We start from the raw sequence: 27500 nt of genomic DNA on the forward strand, positions 1-27500 counted from the left end.
TTTCTCCTGAACGTACCTTGTCCTTCAGCAAACGTTCTCACTAACAACAAATACACCAGCCAGCCAGTCAGCCAGCTAGCCAGCCATTCACCAAGACAGCCATACAAGCAGCCAGCCAGCCAGCCATTCACCAAGATAGCCATACAAGCAGCCAGCCAGCCAGCCATTCACCAAGACAGCCATACAAGCAGCCAGCCAGCCAGTCAGCCAGCTAGCCAACCATTCACCAAGACAGCCATACAAGCAGCCAGCCATTCACCAAGACAGCCATACAAGCAGCCAGCCAGCCAGCCATTCACCAAGACAGCCAGCCAGCTGGGGCGGCACACGGCCAGACACCAGCCCGACCAGCCGACGATAAAAGGTAAATGATAAGGTAATTGTGACGTACGACCAAGAAGATGAGCCGAGGCCTCAAGAAGTGGCCCTGGCTGGGTGTTGTGACTTACGGCTGCGCTGGGGACCCTTCACCACACACCACACCACACCACACCACACCATACCACACCACACCACACCACACCACACCACACCATACCACACCACACCACACCCTCCCTGGGGAACCCATTTTCTATGGCTCTCTCCCTCAGCTGTAATGCATAATTTTGGGGGATTACTCATGGCGTCTTTTTCACGAATGAGACAATACTCACCACAGATGAGGGTGAAGGCTTAGGGCACCACCCAGCCTCACCCTTACACGCCATCCTCCTCAAATGACACGGCTTACAGCCCAAACTAGCTGCCCAAACGCCCACAGACATGCCCAAACAAGTTTACATTTAGAGCCCAGATGGCTGTTGTTGTTATAGATTCAGCTACTTGGAACAAGTTGCAAGTATCACGGGCTATGGTGAGCCCGTAGTGGACTTACCTACGACAGGAGCGGTGCGCCCAGATGGCATTGTGAACCCTGCAAATGCGTCTGAAGAACCTAACTTGATCAAGCAGCCCAATATAGGCCTCATATACCCTACGTTAGGCCTAATATAGAACGTATGTGTGTTCTAGGAGCACTGGGAATGTTTAAGTTCGGTTTTAGGCTTATTTTTTTCGTGACTAATTTTTTTTTTCGCTCTATTTGTTATGTCTTTATCACCCGAACCTGAGGCATGTGTATAGTGCTACGTTCTCCTCCCTCGCTCTTACGTTCCTCCCCTCGCTCTTACGTTCCTCCCCTCGCTCTTACGTTCCTCCCCTCGCTCTTACGTTCACTCTCTCGCTCTTACATTCCTCCCCCTCGCTCTTACTAGAGAAGGGGGGAATACCGATTTAAAAATGTTAAGCGGTCCCAATAATTTAGATGTTTTATTGAGTGGACTCTGGCGGTAAAGGGTCTCTGCCCGTTCACCAAGTCACCAATATCTCCAGCTTTGAATGGTGCTGTTAGCGTGCAGCACTATTACCCCGTGGACGTACCCAGGGCCCCGTGGACGTGCCCAGGGCCCCGTGGACGTGCCCAGGGCCCACGTGGACGTGCCCAGGGCCCACGTGGACGTGCCCAGGGCCCCGTGGACGTGCCCAGGGCCCCGTGGACGTGCCCAGGGCCCACGTGGACGTGCCCAGGGCCCACGTGGACGTGCCCAGGGCCCACGTGGACGTGCCCAGGGCCCACGTGGACGTGCCCAGGGCCCACGTGGACGTGCCCAGGGCCCCGTGGACGTGCCCAGGGCCCCGTGGACGTGCCCAGGGCCCCGTGGACGTGCCCAGGGCCCCGTGGACGTGCCCAGGGCCCCGTGGACGTGCCCAGGGCCCCGTGGACGTACCCAGGGCCCACGTGGACGTGCCCAGGGCCCACGTGGACGTGCCCAGGGCCCCGTGGACGTGCCCAGGGCCCCCGTGGTGTGGCGTCTGGGTGCTGGAGCCCCAGCCCCCCCCCCCCCCCCTCCTCACTATCTCACCCAACACACATCAAATCGCCATTTTGTAGAAGGTCTACGGAGCGTGGAAATATGGAACGTAATTTACGTCGACATTAATGACTTTCAGGACTCAAAATTCTGGCTCATCTAGCCGTGTTAAAATCAGTAGTTGTTGTAATTAAATGCCGCTGTGTGTTCTTCGATGAATGAACATACCCAGGGCAAATATACAAGAACCTATAGAGTATAACGAACTATAACATAAAGTATAGGCATAGCAGACGTGACCTGTGGTAACTTGGTCCAACAGGCTGTTGGTGGGAGCGGCCAGCACACACACACACACACACACACACACACACACACACACACACACACACACACACACACACACACACACACACACACACACTACACATCTACTACAACCCGTTGGTCCGGTAATTCTTACAGGAGAATATCTAATTTTTCTCCTCAACACTTCTACTTCTGTACCATCTCCTCAACACTTCTACTTCTGTACCATCTCCTCAACACTTCTACTTCTGTACCATCTCCTCAACACTTCTACTTCTGTACCATCTCCTCAACACTTCTACTTCTGTACCATCTCCTCAACACTTCTACTTCTGTACCATCTCCTCAACACTTCTACTTCTGTACCATCTCCTCAACACTTCTACTTCTGTACCGGCAATATTTCACAGATTTGCTGGGAGGATATTGAGCAGCGGTGGACCTGTGATGCCAATAGTGTTTTCAGATTGTGCCTACGGGTCAAACTGCGAGCAGCCGCGTCCAACAGCCTGGTTGACCAGTCCAGCAACGAGAAGGCCTGAGCGATGACCGGGCCGCGGGGACGCTAAGCCCCGGAGTCATAGCAAGGTAACCACAAGGTAAGGGGTGACACCTCTACTGTTCGCCGGGTCTATTCTGCGTTTCCTAGCGTAACTTTTCGCTCCAGTATGTTGTTATTTCACTGTGTAAACCCGGCCCACCGGTACCTTCCATATAGGGACAAGCCACAGAAGGATATCACATTGCAATAAACCCGGAAAGCGAGTCGATATACCACACAACACCCGCTATCCTCCAGTCGACAAACCATATTCCCTAGCAAGAGTACAATGCTATAAAAACAAATATACTCTTACAGCGCATTAATAGTGATGCTCCGAGATAAGATAAGCCCGAGGTGAGCATATCAGCAGCAAATATATCAAGGTATACAGATCATTAGTAGATTCAACAGCCGCAATAAAGATCACCTTCCCGTCCCTCTACCTTCCTCTCTCTCTCTCTCTCTCTCTCTCTCTCTCTCTCTCTCTCTCTCTCTCTCTCTACAGACTATACGACCATAAGCGTCTGAAGTTAATCATGCAGGGAATGTTTGAGGTGTGTGTGTGGGGGGGGGGGGGTGTAAGGTGTGTATGTGGGGGGGGGGGGGGAAGTGTGTGTGGGGTGTTGTGGGGGGTGTGGGGGTTGGGGACGAGTCTGCATAATCTGGCTAATGGATGTCCACGTCTGCGGGCAGGACAGCCCGGGCCGTCACCCATCCCACACTCACACTCTCCACAATTACACCCGCCCCATCAACAGTTCCTACGAGCCACAACGGTTAATGTTGCGACGTCATGGGGCAGTGATGCGACGTCATGGGGCAGTGTTGCGACGTCATGGGGCAGTGTTGCGACGTCATGGGGCAGTGTTGCGACGTCATGGGGCAGTGGTGCGACGTCATGGGGCAGTGTTGCGACGTCATGGGGCAGTGTTGCGACGTCATAGGGCAGTGTTGCGACGTCATGGGGCAGTGTTGCGACGTCATGGGGCAGTGTTGCGACGTCATGGGGCAGTGTTGCGACGTCATGGGGCAGTGTTGCGACGTCATGGGGCAGTGTTGCGACGTCATGGGGCAGTGTTCCGAAGCCATCGTGCAATCGGTCAATAATGTGTTTCTATTTTTTTATAGGGACGAGAACAAATCAGCCTTAAAAAAAGTTGTTGTGCATCTGTGGTTGTCTTAGCTGCCTAACTACATAACTTAGCTGCCTAACTACATAACTTAGCTGCATAACTACATAACTTAGCTGCCTAACTACATAACTTAGCTGCCTAACTACATAACTTAGCTGCCTAACTACATAACTTAGCTGCCTAACTACATAACTTAGCTGCCTAACTACATAACTTAGCTGCCTAACTACATAACTTAGCTGCCTAACTACATAACTTAGCTGCATAACTACATAACTTAGCTGCATAACTACATAACTTAGCTGCCTAACTACATAACTTAGCTGCCTAACTACATAACTTAGCTGCCTAACTACATAACTTAGCTGCCTAACTACATAACTTAGCTGCCTAACTACATAACTTAGCTGCCTAACTACATAACTTAGCTGCCTAACTACATAACTTAGCTGCATAACTTGTGTCTGCAGGCTCCAGCTCTTACCTCTTGGACCCCGTCTATCTAATCTATTTTTCCTCTATTATATCTACTATATATATTTATCTCTAACACATGCACACACACACACACACACACACACACACACACACACACATCCCCAGTTAGACAGCAGCCCGTAGCAGCTGTCTAACCTCCAAGGTACCTCTTTACTGCTAGGTGAACAGGTGCATCAGGGTGACAGAAACTCTACCCATTGTGTTTTCTCGCCGGCGCCGGGAATCGAACCCAGGCCACAGGATTACGTGTATAGCGTGCTGTCCACACAACCACCGACGCCCCTTTGTCTGTGTGTGTGTGTGTATGAGAGAGAGAGAGAGAGAGAGAGAGAGAGAGAGAGAGAGAGAGAGAGAGAGAGAGAGAGAGAGAGAGAGAGAGAGAGAGAGAGAGAGAGAGAGAGAGAGAGAGAGAGAGAGAGAGAGAGAGAGAGAGAGAGAGAGAAATATGAACTAATTGAAGAAAGAAGTGACAATATTTATGGAGGTATTACCTGGAACTGACAGCAGGGATTTGGTCAGTTAGACTGACCCTGCAGCTCGCACACCTCCGTAGCCACCTCCTGCACACTTGTGTTGAAACTGTTGTGGCCGTGTTCACACACACGCCAATGTTATAAATTGTTTTATTATCATCATCAATATCTCTTAAATGTGTATAAGATTATAATTATATACTTTTCAAAAGCAGCAAAACATATATATATACATATTAGGAACTCTGGCGGAGCGGCGTCGTAGACCTTAACAAAACTTCCTGCAAGAAGGGATCATAATTTGGCGAAGTTTTAATACCTGTTAAAGCTGTGTTGGTTATATCTTTCTAAACACGGATAAAAACTTATGTTGGAGATGTATGTGTTATGGACGCGTGTACGTACACACAAATATACACACTATATATATATAATATTAGGTGATTAGGTGAGTGCACACACACACACACACACACACACACACACACACACACACACACACACACACACACACACACACACACACACACACACACAATACCAATCCCACGTATAGAAAGGAGGAAAGTATTCAAGGTTTCTCACCATTACCAACAGCCTCCTTGTTGTGTTCAAGAGAAGGCTTGATAAACGCCTCCAAAGGGTACCTCATTAACTACTCTCCCGTGCCAACGACTGACTGCAAGCCGCAGGCACCAACAACCTAATTAACCACACGAGAGGCAGGTACCTACATATCCCCACCCCACCCCCCTTCCCCTATCTATTTAACCTTGAAACAAATACTTTGAAAGGTTTTAAAAACTGGTTAGACATGAATGAGAAAAAATAACTGCCTCTCGGTCGATAGGCCTAGTGCAGTGTTCCTTTTGGTGGTTACATTCCAGAGATGTTAACCGATATGATAACATGAGCAGGACCGCCCTTAGAAACACAAGTAAAACACGATATCAGAACAACTAGTTTTTTTTTTTTTTGCAGGGATATTCCTGCGCGGCCCTAAGCCTCTGGCTGGCCCACTAGATAAACACCTCCAAAGCATATCTTGAGGTTATCTTGAGACGATTTCGGGGCTTTAGTGTCCCCGCGGCCCGGTCCTCGACCAGGCCTCCACCCCCAGGAAGCAGCCCGTGACAGCTGACTAACACCCAGGTACCTATTTTACTGCTAGGTAACAGGGGGCATAGGGTGAAAGAAACTCTGCCCATTGTTTCTCGCCGGCGCCTAGGATCGAACCCAGGACCACAGGATCACAAGTCCAGCGTGCTGTCCGCTCGGCCGACCGGCTTCCTGATCAATCGGGCTATAATTCCTAAATCCCACTGCGAGCAGCTGCGTCTAACAGCCTGGTTAACCAGACCACCAACCAGGAAGCCTGGTGAGAAACCGGGCCGCAGGGACATTGATGCTTGAAGCCAGCCCATGGTAACCCTAAGGTAGGGAGAGGTGGTAAGCTCCGAGGGAGAGCGGAGACGGTGCAAATTCTTGACCTCACTTGACCCCGTCACGACTCGTGGTGATTTGTGAGTGGCGGGTGTGTGGTCGCCTTCCTCGGCTCGTGATTGGTCCATGCGCTGGTGGCTGTTCTGCTAGTTCGCCTCCTCATTGGTGGAGAGGTGGGGACCATCACCTGCTTCTAGCTTCCTAACTGTTCAACAATAACTGGTTGTTATCTCATAAATTGTGCTGCTTTTGTTGGTTACAAAACAGTGATTATGTGCTATATCCGCACCCCCCCTCACCCTCCTCTGTCTATCGTGTCTGTCTATCGCACTTTTTCTTTTAACAAAGGCTAGAGTTAATTAGGAAAGTCAAAGCCAGAACCCCATCAACCAGGTATCAACCAGGTAATGATGATCCTAGTGAAAATGCAAGCAAGAGCTGTTATCCTACATTAGCTCATCTGAAGCCTGCCCTCTAGAAACTTATTTGATGAGCTTATTATCTGTATATCAGGAATATACTAAATTTCATGATAAGTAACTATCTTGTATGCAACAGGATGGGCCAGGAACCACCTGTGTGCCAGAGCCTTTATATGGTTGGTTGACTTTGTGCCCCGGCCATCATCGTGTTGAACGAGCAAGTTCCAAAAACCATAGCCAGCCTGAGGCTGTTGATGGCTGAGCGTCTTGCGTTGTGGGTTCTACCATCTGGCGCCCCCTTTCCTCTCTCTCTTTAAAGTAAACACATGCACACACGCTCGTGCACGCACATACGTGATGCACACACACACACACACACGAGGAGAGACTACGGGAATTAAACCTCACTTCGCTGGAAGACAAGAGTTAGGGGGGACATGATCACCACATTCAAGATTCTGAAGGGATTTGATAGGGAAAATAAAGACAGGCTATTTAACACAAGGGGAACACGCACTAGGGGACACAGGTGGAAACTGAGTGCCCAAATGAGCCACAGAGATATTAGAAAGAACTTTTTTAGTGTCAGAGTGGTTGACAAATGGAATGCATTGGGAAGAGATGTGGTGGAGGCTGACTCCATACACAGTTTCAAGTGTAGGTATGATAGAGCCCAATAGGCTCAGGAACCTGTACACCTGTTGATTGACGGTTGAGAGGCGGGACCAAAGAGCCAGAGCTCAACCCCCGCAAGCACAACTAGGTGAGTACACACACACACACACACACACACACACACACACACACACACACACACACACACACACACACACACACACACTGCGGGAGGGAGAAAGGTTGATGGCGTGTAAAGCAGGGAATGCTGAGTGCATATTTAACGCCTTGCTGCCCTCAGAAGGCTCGCTAAGAATGCTTGCTTCATCTCCTTTTAAAGTCTTCAGCCTCTTGAGAATAAGCTGCCTCTCCTGAAAGCTGGCTCGACCCTCATGGAAAATGTGTCGACTCTCCTTTAGCTTGGTCGATCTCCTGGAAATCTGGTCGACTCTCCTGAACGGTTGGTCGACCCTCCAGAAAGTTTGTACCCTGTATTACATTTTTCTTCATTTTTTACCATACCTAAGTGCTTGGAATTTAATACTGTTAAGCATCTTGCTATATTCCGTTGTCCAGTCGAAGGCTTTCTTAATATGGGCTTGTAGTTTGTTAATGTTATCTGCAGAAGTAATCTTCGTGGTGATTTATGGTTGATCCGCAAAGGATGACACGAAGCTGTGACTTGTCTGTCTGTCTGTCTGTCTGTCTGTCTGTCTGTCTGTCTGTCTGTCTGTCTGTCTATATCTGATATGAGAAAGAGAACAAGCATGAGAGGAAGTACTGTGCCTTGGGTTACCAGGAGTACCTGGGGTACTTATCTTGTCACTGTCCTCGGACTTGACTTTATTTACTGTTAATCTTTGCATTCAGCTTGACAGGAAATTGAATATATATCGTGCTACTGTTCCTGTTATTCTTACTGATCTCGTTTTAAGGACTATGGTTACACTAATCAAATAAGAACCTAAGAACAAAGGTAACCAGGTGCCCAAGCACTTGAGCGGTCGGGGATTGAACGCCGACCTGCATGAAGCGAGACCGTCGCTCTACCCTCCAGCTCAAGTGGTCGTGGTGGTGGTGGTGTCTGGTGGCATAAAGTGCTCTCTTACAGATGACTGAGGCGTCAAGTGTCAAGAGATGGTGACGTCACCAGACACAGGCCACACCCCCCCCCCCTTGGCATAAGAGTTATGACACATGAGTTACACCTCCCCCCCCCCCCATTGCTTGCAGGATCGGGCTCAACACACTAGAAGAAAAACAACAAATATTGCAAAAGTCTGTTTTAATTGCAATTAGTGTCAAGGGAATGATTCTCTATAAGAAAAGTATAGAAGTTGCACATAGACAACCAAAACTATTTATTGACAGTGATATTCAGGAATTATATTAAACAGATTATTATTATTAACATCTTTATTGACAAAATTAATTACAATTTTGCCTAATCTGAGGATTTTGATAGTCTTATTAAATTGAGGTTAATGCTAGTATTCACTGTCACGCAGGACAGAGGGTCATACATAAGACAATAGGTCTAAACTGTAGGCTGAAGCACATATATATCATGGTTACAATCAATGTTTTAATGTGTGGATATGTGAAAACAACTTTCTATTGTGCACTGCCACACAAATGCAGGGATGGGTTCTTAAGTGATGCAGCTTAGAATATAAATACAAATTGTTAAACAGAGAGTCAAACAGCTGAAATAAGAAACAAATAAGGTATTTGGTTTGTCTCCTGTAGGTCAACATACCAACAATATTATGGGGGGTATGTGTTATAATATATGTGCATATCCATCTATATAATTACTTGTATACACACACTCTCTCTCTCTCTCTCTCTCTCTCTCTCTCTCTCTCTCTCTCTCTCTCTCTCTCTCTCTCTCTCTCTCTCTCTCTCTCTCTCTCTCTCTCTCTCTCTCCGTCCCGTGTGTATCATTAATCACATCCTGCTGTCCGTCTGGCGGAGCGCCGCTTGTAATCACCTGAGCATCATTACCGCTCCTCCCTGGCTCAGTGTAGACCACACAGTATACCACAGCTCCCCCCTGGCTCATTGTAGACCACACAGTATACCACAGCTCCTCCCTGGCTCAGTGTAGGCCACACAGTATACCACAGCTCCTCCCTGGCTCAGTGTAGACCACACAGTATACCACAGCTCCTCCCTGGCTCAGTGTAGGCCACACAGTATACCACAGCTCCTCCCTGGCTCAGTGTAGACCACACAGTATACCACAGCTCCCCCCTGGCTCAGTGTAGACCACACAGTATACCACAGCTCCTCCCTGGCTCAGTGTAGACCACACAGTATACCACAGCTCCTCCCTGGCTCAGTGTAGACCACACAGTATACCACAGCTCCCCCCTGGCTCATTGTAGACCACACAGTATACCACAGCTCCTCCCTGGCTCAGTGTAGGCCACACAGTATACCACAGGTCCTCCCTGGCTCAGTGTAGACCACACAGTATACCACAGCTCCTCCTGGCTCAGTGTAGACCACACAGTATACCACAGCTCCTCCCTGGCTCAGTGTAGACCACACAGTATACCACAGCTCCCCCTGGCTCAGTGTAAACCCCAAAGAGTACTCCTCAGTGTAGTTTACCGTACACATCACCCATGCTAACCCATTTATTACATAAATAATCCACATGAAATTATCGCCATAGTGTATGTGGCAGTATGTTGCTCCCACTCGGGAAGGGGGTCTGGTCATGGGGGGGTCTGGGGGGTGAGGGAAAGGGCGGCGGAAGGGGAAGGGGGTGTGGGAGAGAGGGGGTGAGGATGGGGAATGAGATGAGGGGGGGGGGATGAAACTACCCCTTCGGGAGTGGCCGTAATTACCATCATTAGCGGGTCAAACTGACCAGAGAGTGTTTAATGTGCAAAGTTCCTTCCTCTTCCTTCCCTGCGCCAACACTTCCCTCTAGCGCCGTCTGGCGTCTCCCTCACCACGTTCTTCACGCCCCAGTCACTCCCAGGAGGCTCCATGGACCCCAAGGCCTACATGGACCCCCAAGGCCTACATGGACCCCCAAGGCATGGACCCCAAGGCCTACATGGACCCCCAAGGCATGGACCCCAAGGCCTACATGGACCCCCAAGGCATGGACCCCAAGGCCTACATGGACCCCCAAGGCATGGACCCCAAGGTCTTCATGGACCCCAACGCCTCCTTGGACCCCGGAGTCTGGAGGGAGCCGGTCGGCCGAGCGGACAGCACGCTGGACTTGTGATCCTTTGGTCCCGGGTTCGATCCCAGGCGCCGGCGAGAAACAATGGCAGAGTTTCTTTCACCCTGATGCCCCTGTTACCTAGCAGTAAAATAGGTACCTGGGTATTAGTCAGCTGTCACTGGCTGCTTCCTGGGGGTGGAGGCCTGGTCGAGGACCGGGCCGTGGGAACACTAAAGCCCCGAAATCATCTCAAGATCAAGATAACCAGAACGACACCTACCAGCACCTCCACCACGACAACATCACCACAACTGAGACTCGGATTAGGGACGTCAGCACTTGATCACTACATACAAAATACTGGATGGAGAGAGAGAGAGAGAGAGAGAGAGAGAGAGAGAGAGAGAGAGAGAGAGAGAGAGAGAGAGAGAGAGAGAGAGAGAGAGAGAGAGAGAGAGAGAGAGAGAGAGAGGGAGAGAGAGAGAGAGAGACAGACAGACAGATAAATGTAATAATGAAGCATAAGTGAAGGGAAGGAGTGACGAACACAGAATAAATGAAATAAGGAAAGTGAGATAATATAATAAAACACGAAGGGGAAGAAGGTGCTAAGAAGAACAAGGAGAAGGAGAAGGAGAAGAAGAAGGAGGAGAAGAAGAAGAAGGAGGAGAAGGAGAAGAAGAAGGAGGAGAAGGAGAAGAAGAAGAGACAAGATAAAAACAATTCGTATCATATCTTTCCTCCCATACAATAAAGGTGGTGACAAATAAAGAGGGAGAGAAAAGGGTGGGTAAATAGGGGGGGGGGGGCGTGAGGGGCGTGGGGGGGCGTGAGGGGCGTGGGGGGGCGAAGGTCGGCCAGCTGGTGGTTAGAGTCTTAACAAGGGGGCGGCGATTATCATGACAAGTTGTGGTAGTTTACTGCACACGCACGCCCACACACGCCACACACACGCACAACTCGCGCACACACACGCGCGCGCACGCACACACACGCCACACGCACGCTCGCGCACGCCCACACACGCCACACACACGCACGCTCGCGCACGCCCACACACGCCACACACACGCACGCTCGCGCACGCCCACACACACACACACAGCTAGGGGGCCCTGGCTGAACGGACAGCGCTTGTGACTCGTAATCCCAGGATTCGGGTTGGATCCTGGGCGCCGGCGAGAAACAAATGGGCAGAGTTTCTTTCACCCTGATGCCCCTGTTGTCTAGCAGTAAACAGGTACCTGGGAGTTAGACAGCTGTTACGGGCTGCTTCCTGGGGATGTGTGTGTGTGGGGAGGAAAAAAATTAGTTAGCAGTTAGTAACAGTTGATTGACTGACAGTTGAGAGGCGGGCCGAAAGAGAAGAGTTCAACCCCCGCAAGCACAACTAGGTGTATACAACTAGGTGAAGACACACACACACACACACACACACACACACACACACACACACACACACACACACACACACACACTAGGGGCCTGGTAGCCTGGTGAATAGCGCGCAGGACTCGTAATTCTGTGGCGCGGGTTCGATTCCCGCACGAGGCAGAAACAAATGGGCTAAGTTTCTTTCACCCTGAATGCCCCTGTTACCTAGCAGTAAATAGGTACCTGGGAGTTAGACAGCTGTTACGGGCTGCTTCCTGGGTGTGTGTGTGTGTGGTGTGGAAAAAAAAAGTAGTTAGTAAAACAGTTGATTGACAGTTGAGAGGCGGGCCGAAAGAGCAAAGCTCAACCCCCGCAAACACAACTAGATGAATATTAGGTGAGTACACACACACACACACACACACACACACACGCCACGGCTGATCAGTACCAAGAAGGGACTAAGACAAGGCCGAGACCCTCCCCAGACGCCCGGGGCAGCCTTCCTCTACCACTCTATCATCACATTGTTATCTCACTTGATTTTCCCCATTTAACATTTGTGAAGGACCAACTCGAGTCTGGATTAGAGATGGTGAGACGCCAAGGATAGGCTAGTGTGGAGTCTCCCTCAGTCGGATGGGTAGATAGCCATCTGGGGGCTGGTGGATAGCTTGCCAGCCTTACCCGATAACGCCCCACGGTAGAACCAGGTCTTATAAGCCTCGCCCTATTAGCCTTGGTGCACCTGGTGCTATCACATACAGTGTATGGCTAGGGAAGGTGTGGTGTATGGTGTATGGGGCTTGTATGGTGATTTATTAAGCGTTAACTTAACGTGTGTTTGTGTGTGTGTGCTCACCTAGGTGTACGTGCCTAAATGGGCTTACCAAATCCAGCTTCAGCTCCTGTATCCGGTTTTCGAACATTTTGAACTTTATTGCAATTGAGTTAAATTTAAATACTTAATTCATAAATGTTCGTAAATGTATTCCTTAGGCAGTTTACACAAATTTACAGTCAATTATTTACACGAGAAAGTCATAATAATAACTACCACAACAAGTCATAACTAATAACTTGCTACCCATAGTTGTAATTCAAACTCCCACCACCCCGTAAAGACCCTTGTGTCCCACTACTTCCCTTGACATCGGTAGCCAGCGGTAGCGAGCCAGGTACGGCAGTTAAGAGAGGTAGTTGTGGTAGTTGTGGTAGTTGTGGTTGAGCGTCCCAGCGACCAAGAGGCCAGGGCGCGTCTGGTCGGGGCGGGCAGTCTCCACCGTGTAAATTCTGTTAGGACGGCTTTCTCGGCTGCGTTGAAATTCCCACTGGTGGACGCCTGCTTGTGGTGGGTGTTGGGGGGCAGGGGTTTACTGTTGAACACTGGGGGTAAGGTTTACTGTTGAACACAGGGGGAAGTTTACTGTTGAACTTTGGGGGAGGTTTACTGTTGAACACTGGGGGTAAGGTTTACTGTTGAACACAGGGGGAAGTTTACTGTTGAACTTTGGGGGAGGTTTACTGTTGAACACTTTGGGAGGTTTACTGTTGAACACCGGAGGAGGTATACTGTTGAACACTGGGGTGACGTTGAGCAGTAGCCGCGGGGGTACTACTGGAAGACGCTAAGCACCGGATACGTTAGAGAAGTAGTGAACACCAAGGCTAAGGAGTTGAACACCATAAACATAGTATTTACGACGGGTGAGTCACTCAGCCGTGAAGGGTCGGGGGTAGAACGAGAACACTATCCCATAAAACATCACTATAGTGCGATGTTCATTGTTTCCCTTTGATGAGACCAGCAAGTTGGACCACGATACCTGGACCTGACCCTTCTCTGCCTCTCTACCTACATGCCTCCCTGTCACCCTATATATATATCTCTTCCATACCTACCTCTCTATCTTGTCTACCTGCCTGCCTACCTACATGCCTCCCTATATATCTCCCATGCCTACCTGTCTGCCTTACCTGCCTGCCTGCCTGCCTGCCTGCTTGTCTGAATTATATATATATATATATATATATATATATATATATATATATATATATATATATATATATATTATATATATATATATGCGAACAAGCCTGAATGGTCCCCAGGACTATATGCGAATGAAAACTCACACCCCAGAAGTGACTCGAACCCATACTCCCAGAAGCAGCGCAACTGGTAACTACAGGGCGCCTTAATCCGTTTGACCATCACGGCCGTCAAAAGGAAGTGATAGCCGAGGCTATTTGAGCCACTTCCCCGACGGCAACTCGGATGGTAATCTTGGGCATAGCATTTCACCAAATCACCTCATTCTTTGGGGCACACGTGAGGAACACAAATGCGAACAAGCCTGAATGGTCCCCAGGACTATATGCGAAGATATATATATATATATATATATATATATCTATATATATATATATATATATATATATATAGATATATATATATATATATATATATATATATATATATATATATATATATATATATATATAGAGATATATATATATATATATATATATATATATATCTGTCAATTTGCCTGGCTGGCTGGCCTATTTTATTTGTGTGTCAGGTTAGCACTCCAAGATGCTGCGTGTGGGTATCTGCCCACGTTGGTGGCCTGTAAGTGTGTATGCGTGTGGGTATCTACACACGTTGGTGGCCTGTTAGTGTGTATGCGTGTGGGTATCTACCCACGTTGGTGGTCTGTTAGTGTGTATGCGTGTGGGCACCTACACACGTTGGTGGCCTGTTAGTGTGTATGCGTGTGGGTATATTTTGACCAATCCTTAACTGTAGCCTCTGTTTACCAAACAGTAAAATGGGTACCTAGTTGTCAAAACGATTTCGCCGGGTCGTATTCCGGGGAAAATTAGGATTAAAGACTTGGCCGAAAGAAAGTCATAGAATGTAAGAACTCTTGTATATATAAATATATGGAGAGAGGCAGGTGCAAGAGGAGAGATCGAGGACCTGGCAGACTTAGTCACTCCAAGCTCAGCACCAAAGGTGCACATTAAACAGCATTACATCAGCCTGGATGAAGCTCCTGAACATAAGAATAGCATTTCACTCTCTTGGATTATCGAAGGTTCGAACTCGGGCCTCAAATTATCGAGACCCTTGTCATGCTGACCAGACCACGGACGCTGGCAATAAGGATCTCAGAAATACCTAACTGGAACCTTGAGATTGTAAATCTGCCCTGAAGGGGGCACCAGTAAGGTGTCTGACGGCAATCCACCCCCTTCATCCACCCCTTTATAAGATCCAATCCACAAATTGGTATTACATGGTATGTAATACCATGTTATTACCCACGATATTGTGGATTACATCTTATAAGAATACCGTTTACGGACATAGGGGAAGAGGAGCTTCAGAATGCTGTACACATCATGTGTGAGGTTCACTCTGAGGTATGCAGCCACGGTCTGGAACCCCACACGTAAAGAAACGTAAAATTAGAATTAGTATTATATGATAGAAGGCAGGATAAGGAAACTGGACCTCACCGCACTTAGGAGAGACGGAACAAGAGACATCAATCACAACCACATTTGATTCTCAGAGAAATTGATTTTCAGTAAAGATGTTCAGTAAAAAGAACATTAGAACAAGGGGACATGGGCGCAAACTTGAGGCGCAGACGTGACAGGAATGTTAGAAATATCTTTTCTGTATCATCACGTTCACAGGCAAATGGAATGGTCTGTATTCCAGAGGGAAAGACAGAAGACTCTGGAGTTACTGTATAGAACAAGTGACCGTTGGTAAGGCGGGGCTTGGGAGCCAACACTCAACCTTTCAAGCATATTTTGTTGAGTTCTCGAACACAGACGAGCGAGTTGCAGTAGCAACAGCCGGTCCCTACACCAAAGGGCATCGCATTTTGAGGTGATATGTCTTGGCATTAAGAGAGAGCACAGGAATAAAACACTCTTTATCTGAGAAATTGCTGGGGGATTCCGCGGGTTGAATACCAGTTTGGGGAGTTGAGGTAGATGGCAGGATAGGAGCAGGGGTTGATGAGCTGGTTGACATGCTGGCAAGGAGGGACACTGAGCCAGGGAGTGGTAGCGATCTTCTTATCTGGTGGTGGTGGTGGTGGTGAAGGTGGTGGAGAAGTGGGTGCTTACCTACTACACTTGATGTAACTCTTGCATTATAATTTAACTGTTTTGACATTCAAATTTTTTGTCGAATCTGGCCTTAATTAAAAGTTGTGGATGGAGGTGGCTTCCACAACTTATCTGTGTTTCCAGTTTCCACCAATGTTCACTTGTTCCATTTTGTTCTCTTGTTTCTGTTTTGGTTATTCCCCACCTCAGTATTTTGTACGTAGTAATCATCATACTTTTGCTCCTTCTCTCCTCTAGGCTTGTGAGATCGAGTTCCTGTAGTCTTTCCTCGCAGCTCAATTCTCCTAATTCAGGCACTAATTGTGCTACAAGTTTTTGCAGTTTTATAGTTTACCTTTGTTCGTTACGAGGTTTTCAGACTTCATGTAGCACAAGAACAGGTTCATATACGAATACAGATGTACAAAATGGATAACTTTTGAACAAATCCACAAGGGCCGTGTGAGGGTTCGAACCTACGTCCGGGTTGATCCCAGACGCGCCTTAGGTGATTGCGCCACGACTTATCGACTAAGGCGCGTCTGGGATCATCCCGGATGTAGGTTCGAACCCTAATCACGACCCTTGGGGATTTGTTCATTTGATGTATCACGCTATTGTGTTTTCTGTGTGTACTGTGTAGATAACTTTTGTTAAATATTAGTTAAAAATTGGCTATCTTCCAGTTGTTTGGTAGTTCCCCTCACTCTGACGTTTTGTTATATTTCATGACAGGTTGTTTGCTAAGGCTTCTGCCCATTCTTTCAGGGATATTGTCAGGTCACAGAGCCTTTGAGGGCATAACCCAGCAAACACAAATCATCTACACAACGTTCGCCTATCTCTTGCCATAGGTGTGGGAATGATTTGCATTGAGAATGGTGCAGGAGAGCCTTTGAGAAACTTTTACTCAAAAAATCCAAACACAAAGGTTTAATTATAAATTGTTTTTCTACAATTATTTTCTTCCAAATGTAAAACAAATAGTTTTTACATGTTTAAATATAAAATTTAAGGTGTTTTTTTGTAAAATTCATTAATAAATTGTGAATGATATATATTGGCTGAGTGAAACCTTGCTGGAAAGTTGCTGGAAAGTGGTGTTAAGGATTTTGAAAACATTTTGTTGTGTTAATATGTTCTTATTAACTATGTCTCAAGTTCACAGTTTATCAAACAAGAATATTAACATTCGTCAACTCTTAAAATCTTATATGTTATCTTGCTGGTGCAAAAAAGGGTGAATCTTTAGGAACAGCTATAGTATCTATATATCACAAATGGTGTTTTCCCTAACTCAAACAATGTAGGGTTTATTATTCTACACATATTTCTAATGACTCTTAGATGTTTACATTCTCTGAAGTATAATTGTGAAGGCTGTGTCCATCACTCTCAACACAGATTCTTAAACTCGTCTCTGCAGGTTCAACTATATAATTAGTTTCCATTTTGAATTTCCATGGACATTTGTATCCAAAATGAAACCAATGTGGTTTCCTTCAGCGCCTTCAGCCAGCACATTTGCTCATTCATTTCCACAGATTCCAACAAGGTAGGGGATTTACAGAAATTTGTATATTCATATTGTTATATATTAAAAATATGAATGCAGTTCAATATGATAAGACAAATACATGAGTTTATGATAAATTCGTTTTCTGTGATATACCATTGATATGCTCTTTTTTTCTTTAAACGGCAGACTAAACTAAAGTGCTCACATCAACAGATTTGATGTATAAATGGTCAACGCTCAACAGAGTTAGTATAAATGTATTAGTATAAATCTTACTTGTCTCATTGTTAATTCACATTCAATGTCAACTTGTGGTTTTGATGTGGCACGTTTGGCCAAGACACCCCACCCCATTATGCACCCCATACCCATCTTGTGGGCGGTTGTGGAAAGGGTTACAGAGGCACATAATGGGCTCAGGGACTGAACCCCACAATTCATTTAGCTAAGCAAGTTACAATCTTGATGAGCTAGTTACAAAATTCAATATAAGTCATCACATCAACAATGGGTTCGAGATCGACCTCAAGTACAGGTTCTAAATTAAGCAACTGACATATGTGGAGAGCTAGTATCAAAATTTATATGTTTGTCCTGCACACCGTCCCCCATCCAGTGGGCAGCGGTGGATAGGTTACAATCACTTAGTTGTTATCTACAGTTAGCAAACTGGGGATATTTGGCTAAAATTTCTGGTAGCAGATCATTTTGAATGAAATATTGACACATCGCTGGAACATTGGTTATAGAATTGTCTCTAAATTCATGTATCTTTTCGCACTCCATCACATAGTGACGGAGGGTGTGCGAATAATTTTGTTGACACAGTTTACATTTGGTCAGGTCTACATCAGCAGATAATGAGAATTCCCAGAGATACTTGTAACCGAGTCTAAGCCGAGCAGTAGTAACATCTAGAAGTCTGCTGATTTTATTGGATGATCCATAGATGTGTGGCTCCTCTTGTATGATATGTATGATAGATGGAATTACTAGTTCCAGTTTCTAGGCAGGCGATGAGTACTCACAATAACCTTAATTAAGCGTCAAAACAAAAATGTGTATACTCTTTTTACTCTCCTGACCTTAGTTCTCGAGCTATGTATTTCATTTTGGTACCAACGTGTTCGCAATAACATTCTCTAGAAGAAAATCAGCAAAAACGGTCACCAAAAGTTATATGAATACCAGCACCCAATAAATACCTACGTAGATGACTCGCCGTGAGTGCCCAAGAGCAACAAAATGTTTTTACTCTTGGGATTGTTATCACTTCCACACTTGTCCTACAGCGTTAATTTTGGTATCAATGTACTCGCAATGAAATTCCCAACACGGTGATATGAATATAAACGTAGAATAATGGTCGCTGCCCACCCGCAAGAGTGTGGGAAGTGGCGGAACTGTTACCCAGTATTGGTGACAAGACGACACATGGGCGATACAGTGCTTTGAAAGTTTATAATTATATCACTGTCCTGACATTATTATTGTATGTACGTCATTCATTTTTGTGCCAATGTTTTCGCAATAGAATGTTCTATGAGCCCGTAGGTAAAAAAGAGCAACAAAGCGTAAGATAGAATAGCACCATATATATAAAACAACGCTGGTACATATCAGTGAGCGTCAAACACACACGAAATGTGTGTGTTTGATGGTGGTCAAACGATGTTTGATGTGTTTGATCAGGTGATGTCCTGATCCGCATAATTAAAGTATGAATTATGTTGAGAAAAAATAAGAAAAAAGGGAAAAAACAGGGGTGGGAGAAACATGACAGAAAAAGAGTAAAAATACAATTTGGTCAACAAAACAGCATTGTTTAAAATAAAAGATATGGATTGACATTTTGGGGGTTAGGTTGGTAGGTTACATTGAGTTAATTAGGTAGTACTTAGTGTTTATCTGTTATAGATAGGAGCTGCCTGGTATGGGCCAATAGGCCTTCTGCAGTTACCTTTGTTTTTATGTTTTTGCCCTGTAACCTAAATGGTTAGAGAGGCACATATATGGGCTTAGGGACTGAACCCCACACTACATTTAGCTAAGCTGGTTACAATCTTGATGATATAGTTACAAAATTCTGTATAAGTCGTCACATTATCAATGGGTTCGAGATCAACCACAATTTCCTGAATAGATATAACAAAGGGGATATTAATAGGGTATTAAAATTGTCAACACAAGATAGAACACGAAACAATGGGTATAAATTGGATAAGTTTAGATTTAGGAAAGACTTGGGTAAATACAGGGTCAGTAACAGGGTTGTTGATTTGTGGAATTTTTCTTAACTTATAAATTTATCTTTATTTATCTTAAACTGGTTGGGAGAGGTACAGTTTTTAACATAATTGGGAAGGTCATTCCACATTCGAGGTCTCTTGATTTGTAAAGCATTTCTAGTTTGACTAAGTCGTACTCTTGGAATATCAAATAGGTATTTGTTTCTGGTGTGGTGCTCATGGGATCTGTTACAACCTTCTAGGAAGCTTTTAAGGTCAGGATTGACATTACAGTGCAGCGTTTTATATATATAAAATACACATGAGAGTATGTGCAGGGACTTAATATCTAACATATTCAGAGATTTGAGTAAGGGGTCCATATATACTGCCCGGTTGCCTGAAATGCTATATAGGCCTACTATAGTGGCTTTAGGTATTGTATGCACTAGCTCTATCTATAAATCCAACATTATGTTTGTAAATCAACTATGTATGTATGAAAAAAAATGACTAATACGTTCGGCGAATGACTTTGACTTCAACTTCACTTTGACTTCGTTCATGTCATCGTATTTTCCGTAATATATAAAGGTTATGACAATGCAATTATATTATTGTGTGCAAATAAGTTTGAAATTTCATGTACCCTAAAAATATTAAAATAAAGAATAAGAATAATTAAATAATTGTTGTAGTAAATTGTCACACGTTCATCATACGCAAACGAACACACAGTTTGGAGCGTCAGTACAAGACCGCCGCCATTTTAAAACACGGCTTCGAATGTAAGTAATGTTTTTCTCGTACTAACACTGTGTTATACAATAGATTTGGTCTTGAATTCACAAATTTAGTTGTTACATCTGACAGAGTATGTTAGACGGTGTAATGCTGGTCCATGTTAACGTATTTGTGGGCTTGGTTGGTTTAAATGTGGAGGCGAGGCCTGGCAGTGCTGGTGTATGTGGAGGCGAGGCAAGGCCTGGCAGTGCTGGTGTATGTGGAGGCGAGGCCTGGCTGTGCTGGTGAGTATGTGGAGGCGAGGCCTGGCAGTGCTGGTGTATGTGGAGGCGAGGCCTGGCTGTGCTAGTGTGTATGTGGAGGCGAGGCCTGGCTGTGCTAGTGTGTATGTGGAGGCGAGGCCTGGCAGTGCTGGTGTATGTGGAGGCGAGGCCTGGCTGTGCTAGTGTGTATGTGGAGGCGAGGCCTGGCAGTGCTGGTGTATGTGGAGGCGAGGCCTGGCTGTGCTAGTGTGTATGTGGAGGCGAGGCCTGGCTGTGCTAGTGTGTATGTGGAGGCGAGGCATGTACAACACTCCCCAATAGGAAGAAAACCCACTGGGTTCTAGGCTAGGTTAGGCTTATCTGTAATAATTGAATTAAGCCTAGCAAAGCCTAGAACCTAGTTCAGTAATTTAAAAAATGTTGTAACTTGAAAAATGCCATTCAATACATTACACAATTTAAATATTTTCAGGCAATCAACACAACCCTCATGTTGGCTAACCCTCTCTCATGTTGGTCAATAATTTAATTATTTTTTTATGGAGTAATCTTTGCTGTTGAAATGTAGTCTTTTTGAGACTACATTTCAAATGTAGTGTGTGTGGAGGCGTGTATGTTAGGTATTACCTAATATACACGGTGTAATATATCTATCTGTGTGAAATAGATTAAATCCATTTATTTGATATTCAGCTAATAGTTCTGTATTTTCTACATTCATCCATGTTTTGGTAAGTGCAATAATATGTATTGTTTCATTGCAGATTAGAGATTCAAGATAGTTCTAGATTTCCGAAGTACTGAAACGCGCGCCATACAGGCTTGGTGGATCTAGGTGCAAGGTAAAATTATTTACATTTACTTTTGTATTTATGTTTTGTATTTATATGCATATATGCATTTATATGCATTATTCTATAGAATAATAGATCTCGTAATAATTTTGCAAAAATAGTGGCATTTACTATTTTTAAAAGATTATTAAAAAATTTACTGATATGGTGCATTCGGAAGGGCGAAGAGGGAGAACGGCCTGTTGACATAGCTCGGGTGCAGGGGGGGGGGGGGGTTGTGTAAAAGCCTGGTTTGTGCCTCGGAGAGGCTATGGGATCCAGTAAGTTCAGTAGAACTTCGGTTTCAACCCTTTTACCCTGTTGTAGCTCAGTCGATTAAGGCAGTGTCTGGGATGCTCCCGGACGCAGGTTCGAATCCTCGTCACGGCCCTTGTGGATTTGTTCATTTGATGCATCACGTTATTGTGATCTGTGTGTGTAATTCTTCACTTGCTACAGCAACAGGAATGTGTGTGTATGTATTTGTGTTGTTGAATATGACCGAAAGTGTAAGATTAATGATTCTAACACAAATCGTCTGAATATTTGTTTTTCTTCACTGTCGAGAGTAGTTAAAAAAATTTACTCGAGTTTATTTTCACACTTTATTTATGGTCCTTAAGTCCCTCTCCTTAATGCTGCTGCTGTTTCTCGCATCTTTGCATCGCTTGTATGTTTGGGGGTTTGGCCTCTTGCTATATATTGATTCCATTTGTGTGTGTTTGGGTCTCAGGCCCTCTCGCAATTTCTGTTGAACAAACCCCTTTTCCTAGTTCTGCATCTCTCCTTTGGTACAAATTTTGTTGTGCTTTTATCATATATTTCACAAAACTTGACATACATTTCATTTACTTCATGTCCTATCAGCAAGTGTTTGTCAAATTCTTTAAGGAAAGTTTATCATCCTGATTGCAGATCTCTAGCGATATTATGTCAACTTCTTGTGGATTCGCAATCATTATTTAATTTACCTTTAGGTGTTCTTTCACCAGCACAGCAACACTGTACCTCTCCCAACCAGTTTAAGATAAAAACTAAGTACTAACTAATTAACTCAATGTAACCTACCTTACCCCCAAAATGACAACCCATGTCTTCTATTTTAAACAATGCTGTTTTGTTGACCAAATTGTATTTTTGTTTTTTTCTGCAATGTTTCCCCCCCCCACCACTCTACCACCACATTGAGTTTAGTAGCTCTGTGCACGTCAGGTGCTGTTTAATATACAGACCTACTCCTCCATTTGACCTAGTTTCTCTATCACATCTATATCACTTTGTGCTTTAGCCCTGGTGGAGCTTGGTCCACCAGGCTGTTGTTTGGAGTGGCCCGCAGATCCACATACAGTCTGCATATGATATACAGTCTGTTGATCAATTAAACTACAGTAGTTAGTTTTTATCATCCGAATGCACCAATATGTGTTCATTCTTCCCAGATGAAGGAACTAGGTAATATTCATCATCTGAATGCACCATCTGATGCTTTAACACACTCATGATACACGAGAGGTTTAAAAAACTTTTAAAACTTTTAAAACTTTTTGACCTATGTATTTAAAAGCAATTCTAAAGTTAAAAAGTGTAGCATAGGCCCCTCGCAGAATGTTCTTAATATGATCCTCAGGTTATAGTTTTCTATCTAAAACCACCCCTAGATCTCTTTCTTGATCAGAATTCTTTATAGATCTCAGTGGCTCGATCATAGAAACTGCTCTAAATCCTTGTTGGCCTGGATTGTGGAGGTCATTGGTCTCTATAAAACTAGTAATCTGACTCCTGATCACTCTCAAATAATTTTATTATGTGGGATGTTAGTGCAACTGGTCTATAATTCTTTGCCAATGCTTGTGTTGTGTTGTGTTGTTTTGGTAGTGATGTGCAATGTGTTGTTTTGGTAGTGATTCGTCCAGTTCTGGTAGTAGTGCGGTTGTTGTGTAGTGTAGTACTTGTGTGCTTGTTAATGACTTGTATTCCAGTCTTGTGGGTATCTCCTTTCCCCTACGGGCCAACTGCTTTGTTCTTACCTAGCATTTTGCTTTGTTTGGGTATGAATGTTTGTGTGCCGTATATTTTGCAAAATTTGCCATATATCTCATTATTTACTCCTCTGCCTAGCAACAAGTCTGTCTAATTATACTCATTAACTGTTTTTCAAAGTTCCCCATAGTGTCCTTTATTGAAATCGAGTTCATGAACCGTTTCAATGTTCTTATTTTCTTCTAGATTATATCTTAAAGTATATTTAAATGTTATTGTTATTATTGTTATTAAATGTTATTGTGACATTGCATTGCAATTGAGCTATGTTGTTTACCATACCGTTCATTTCGTGAGTATAAGTATAGATGCCACACTTGTGACAGGTAAAACCATGCCTTTTTTGAAAAACAGCACCGTCTGTTGCACGTAAGAGCAACCCACACTATATTATGTTGCGATATTATTTCAATATTTCCGATTGTATTGATAATTTGAATTTTCATAGATTTCAATTTATTTTCATTTCGATTTAATAATTTTGTGTGACATTGCATTGAAATTGAGCTGTGTTGTTTACCATACTGTTCATTTCATGAGTATAGTTTATTTTTTTATTTTTTTCATTTCATTTTTTTAGCTGTTCTTATTTTTCAGTGATGGGAATATCAGATCATTTGATGTTCCCAATTTTCTGATGGAAGCATCAGACCATTATAGAATGCATCGGATGAGGTAGTTTGGAATGGTGGGGAGGACGAGAGGGGGGTATGGTGGGGAAGACGAGGGGACAGAGGAGAGGGTAATGGTGGGGAGGACGAGGGGACTGGGGAGTTGGGGATGGTGGGGACAGGGGAATGCTGGGGAGGACAAAGGGACAGGTGAATGGGAGATGGTGGGGGAGGAAGAAGGACAGGGGAGGGGAAAATGGTAAGGAGGACGATGGGACAGGGAAGTGGGAATAGTGGGGATGATGTGGGGACAGGGAAGTGGGAAGGACGAGAGGACTGTGGAATGGGGAATAGCAAAGTGAATTATAATTATATATATTAATTAATTCTTATAAATTTCCAGAAGCCTGTATCAACACCCACACTAATGCAACTGAAAGAGATGTTGAGACAAGTATTGCTGATATGTTGAAGAACGCCCCAAACAAACTCGGTGGAAACAGATACAAGGTAAAGTTTGCCAATTTGCTGTAGTCTAATTCAATTTCTTTTTAGTAATCTTCGAGAACATTTATGCTATGAATAAGATAAAATAATGTAACTGATTTTGATTTATTTACTATTTATTATTTATTTACCGTTATTAGTATAATAGATCTCGTAATAATTTTGCAAAAATAATGGCATTTACTATTTTAAAAAGCTCGGGTGCAGGGGGGGGGGTTATGTAAAAGCCTGGTTTGTGCCTCGGAGAGGCTATGGGATCCAGTAAGATCGTCCTTCCTTTCCTCCCTAGAATCTGGATGTAGCAGGTGCTCAATTGTCAAAAGTGAAAAATTGGTTTTGTCTTCCGAATGCACCATTTGTGTAAATTTGCTAATAATCTTTTAAAAATAGTAAATGCCATTATTTTTGCAAAATTATTACGAGATCTATTATACTAATAACGGTTTGATAAAATACAGTAGACTGCCTACTGGATAATAGTTCCAGTCCACCTGTAGACAGGGATCTCACATCAGCTTGTATATTATACAAGGATAAGATTTGATAAATTCAGTTATTTGACTGAACACTGGCTCTGTTTAAATCAGAGATTTAAACATACATAGTCTAACCTAGCTCCATAACTAACAGCCATTAGCCATTAGCCATTCATGCACAGCCATCAGCTGGGCCATAGACCGGCAATTTTGCTTTTTTCCCAAGCCGGTCTGTTTTTTTTCGATGCCTCAGTGGCCCATGCACAGGTCCGTTCAAGGGGATTAAATAGCCGTTCTATGGCCCCAGGGTTTGTATTTTATCAAACTCTTATTAGAATAATAGATCTCGTAATAATTTTGCAAAAATAGTGGCATTTACTATTTTAAAAAGCTCGGGTGCAGGGGGGGGGGGGTTATGTAAAAGCCAGGTTTGTGCCTCGGAGAGGCTATGGGATCCAGTAAGATCGTCCTTCCTTTCCTCCCTAGAATCTGGATGTAGCAGGTGCTCAATTGTCAAAAGTGAAAAATTGGTTTTGTCTTCCGAATGCACCATTTGTGTAAATTTGCTAATAATCTTTTAAAAATAGTAAATGCCATTATTTTTGCAAAATTATTACGAGATCTATTATACTAATAACGGTTTGATAAAATACAGTAGACTGCCTACTGGATAATAGTTCCAGTCCACCTGTAGACAGGGATCTCACATCAGCTTGTATATTATACAAGGATAAGATTTGATTTACTTTTGTATTTATATGCATATATGCATTTATATGCATTATTCTCTAGAATAATAGATCTCGTAATAATTTTGCAAAAATAGTGGCATTTACTATTTTAAAAAGCTCGGGTGCAGGGGGGGGGGGGGGGTTTGTGTAAAAGCCTGGTTTGTGCCTCGGAGAGGCTATGGGATCCAGTAAGATCGTCCTTCCTTTCCTCCCTAGAATCTGGATGTAGCAGGTGCTCAATTGTCAAAAGTGAAAAATTGGTTTTGTCTTCCGAATGCACCATTTCTGTAAATTTGCTAATAATCTTTTAAAAATAGTAAATGCCATTATTTTTGCAAAATTATTACGAGATCTATTATACTAATAACGGTTTGATAAAATACAGTAGACTGCCTACTGGTTTTACCTGTAATAAGGTTTGATACAGATGATTATGATTATGGTTTTGGCATAATGGAATACATGATGAAGGAATTATCAAAATTGACATTTTTATCAGGGGATATCCTGAATATTGTCAAAATGACGGAAACCCATATGTCAAAAACACATGGAGATATACCAATCCTGGAAGACATTCTTCCATCCCCACTTGAAACTGTTGAGCAGGTGGAAAGTCTGTCACATGAGCTAAAAGTTAACAGTGAATATAAAAAGAGTATGGTAAGTGTTGCTTAATTCTTTTAGCCTGAGTATGGTAAGTGTTGCTGAATTTTTTTAGCCTTGTACATATGTCTTTTGATTAGTTTTTTTGCAGATGAAGGAAGGTGGGGTGGCACATAATTGATTGTTCAGTGTTATGTTTAAGGTACAAATAAAACAAAAGCAAAAGTTACTCAAATTCGTTGATTTTTGTAATAGTTAAGAAGGAAAATATTTTAATGCTATTTATTTAATACAGTTGGAAATTAGAAAATCTAATGTTGAGATTGAAAGATATATATTATTCTCTATTACCTTACAGCTTATGCATTATTTTAACAGGTCCAGACGCTGTCTCAAATGGGCGGTGCAAGCTGTGGAGACACAGTGAGACGAATGATGAGGAGGATAGGGACCTATGGGGTCTGGTCTCAGTATTCACTCGTTGGGCGCAAGAGGAAACGTGTCTTCAAAACCTTGGATATTTGTAATGTAATAATAAGTACGTAAATTTGACATTTTTTTGGATTATATATATGTCTGCATGTATTATGTATTATACTTGCATGCTTGTTAATGACTTGTATTCTAGTCTTGTGGGTATCTCCTTTCTCCTACGGGCCAAATGCTTTGTTCTTACCTAGCATTTTGCTTTGTTTGGGTATGAATGTTTGTGTACCTTCATTGTATATTTTGCAAAATTTGCCATATATCTCATTACTCCTCTGCCTAGCAACAAGTCTGTCTAATTATACTCAATAACTATTTTTCAAAGTTCCCCATAGTGTCCTTTATTGAAATAGAGTTTATGAACCGTTTCAATATCCTTATTTTCTTCTAGATTATATCTTAAAGTATATTTAAATGTTATTGTGACATTGCATTGCAATTGAGCTGCGTTGTTAACCATTCTGTTCA

At 44.0% G+C, this 27500-nt stretch overlaps 2 protein-coding genes across 21 annotated transcripts in view; one reads left to right on the forward strand and one right to left on the reverse strand.

The window, feature by feature from the left end:
* Positions 1-27500, reverse strand: part of LOC123762305 (collagen alpha chain CG42342) — a 492619-nt gene that overhangs the window by 272036 nt on the left and 193083 nt on the right. The window lies entirely within an intron of this gene.
* LOC138367098 (uncharacterized) overlaps positions 21499-27500 on the forward strand; it is a 7147-nt gene continuing 1145 nt past the window's right edge. The window contains exons 1-3 of the mRNA XM_069328504.1: positions 21499-21584; positions 24630-24736; positions 26925-27084. Coding sequence (XP_069184605.1) covers positions 24692-24736; positions 26925-27084 — 205 coding nt within the window. The 5' untranslated portion in view covers positions 21499-21584; positions 24630-24691. The remainder of the gene's footprint in view (positions 21585-24629; positions 24737-26924; positions 27085-27500) is intronic.

The sequence above is a fragment of the Procambarus clarkii genome, chromosome 2, assembly GCF_040958095.1.
Source record: "Procambarus clarkii isolate CNS0578487 chromosome 2, FALCON_Pclarkii_2.0, whole genome shotgun sequence".
Lineage (NCBI taxonomy): Eukaryota > Metazoa > Arthropoda > Malacostraca > Decapoda > Cambaridae > Procambarus > Procambarus clarkii.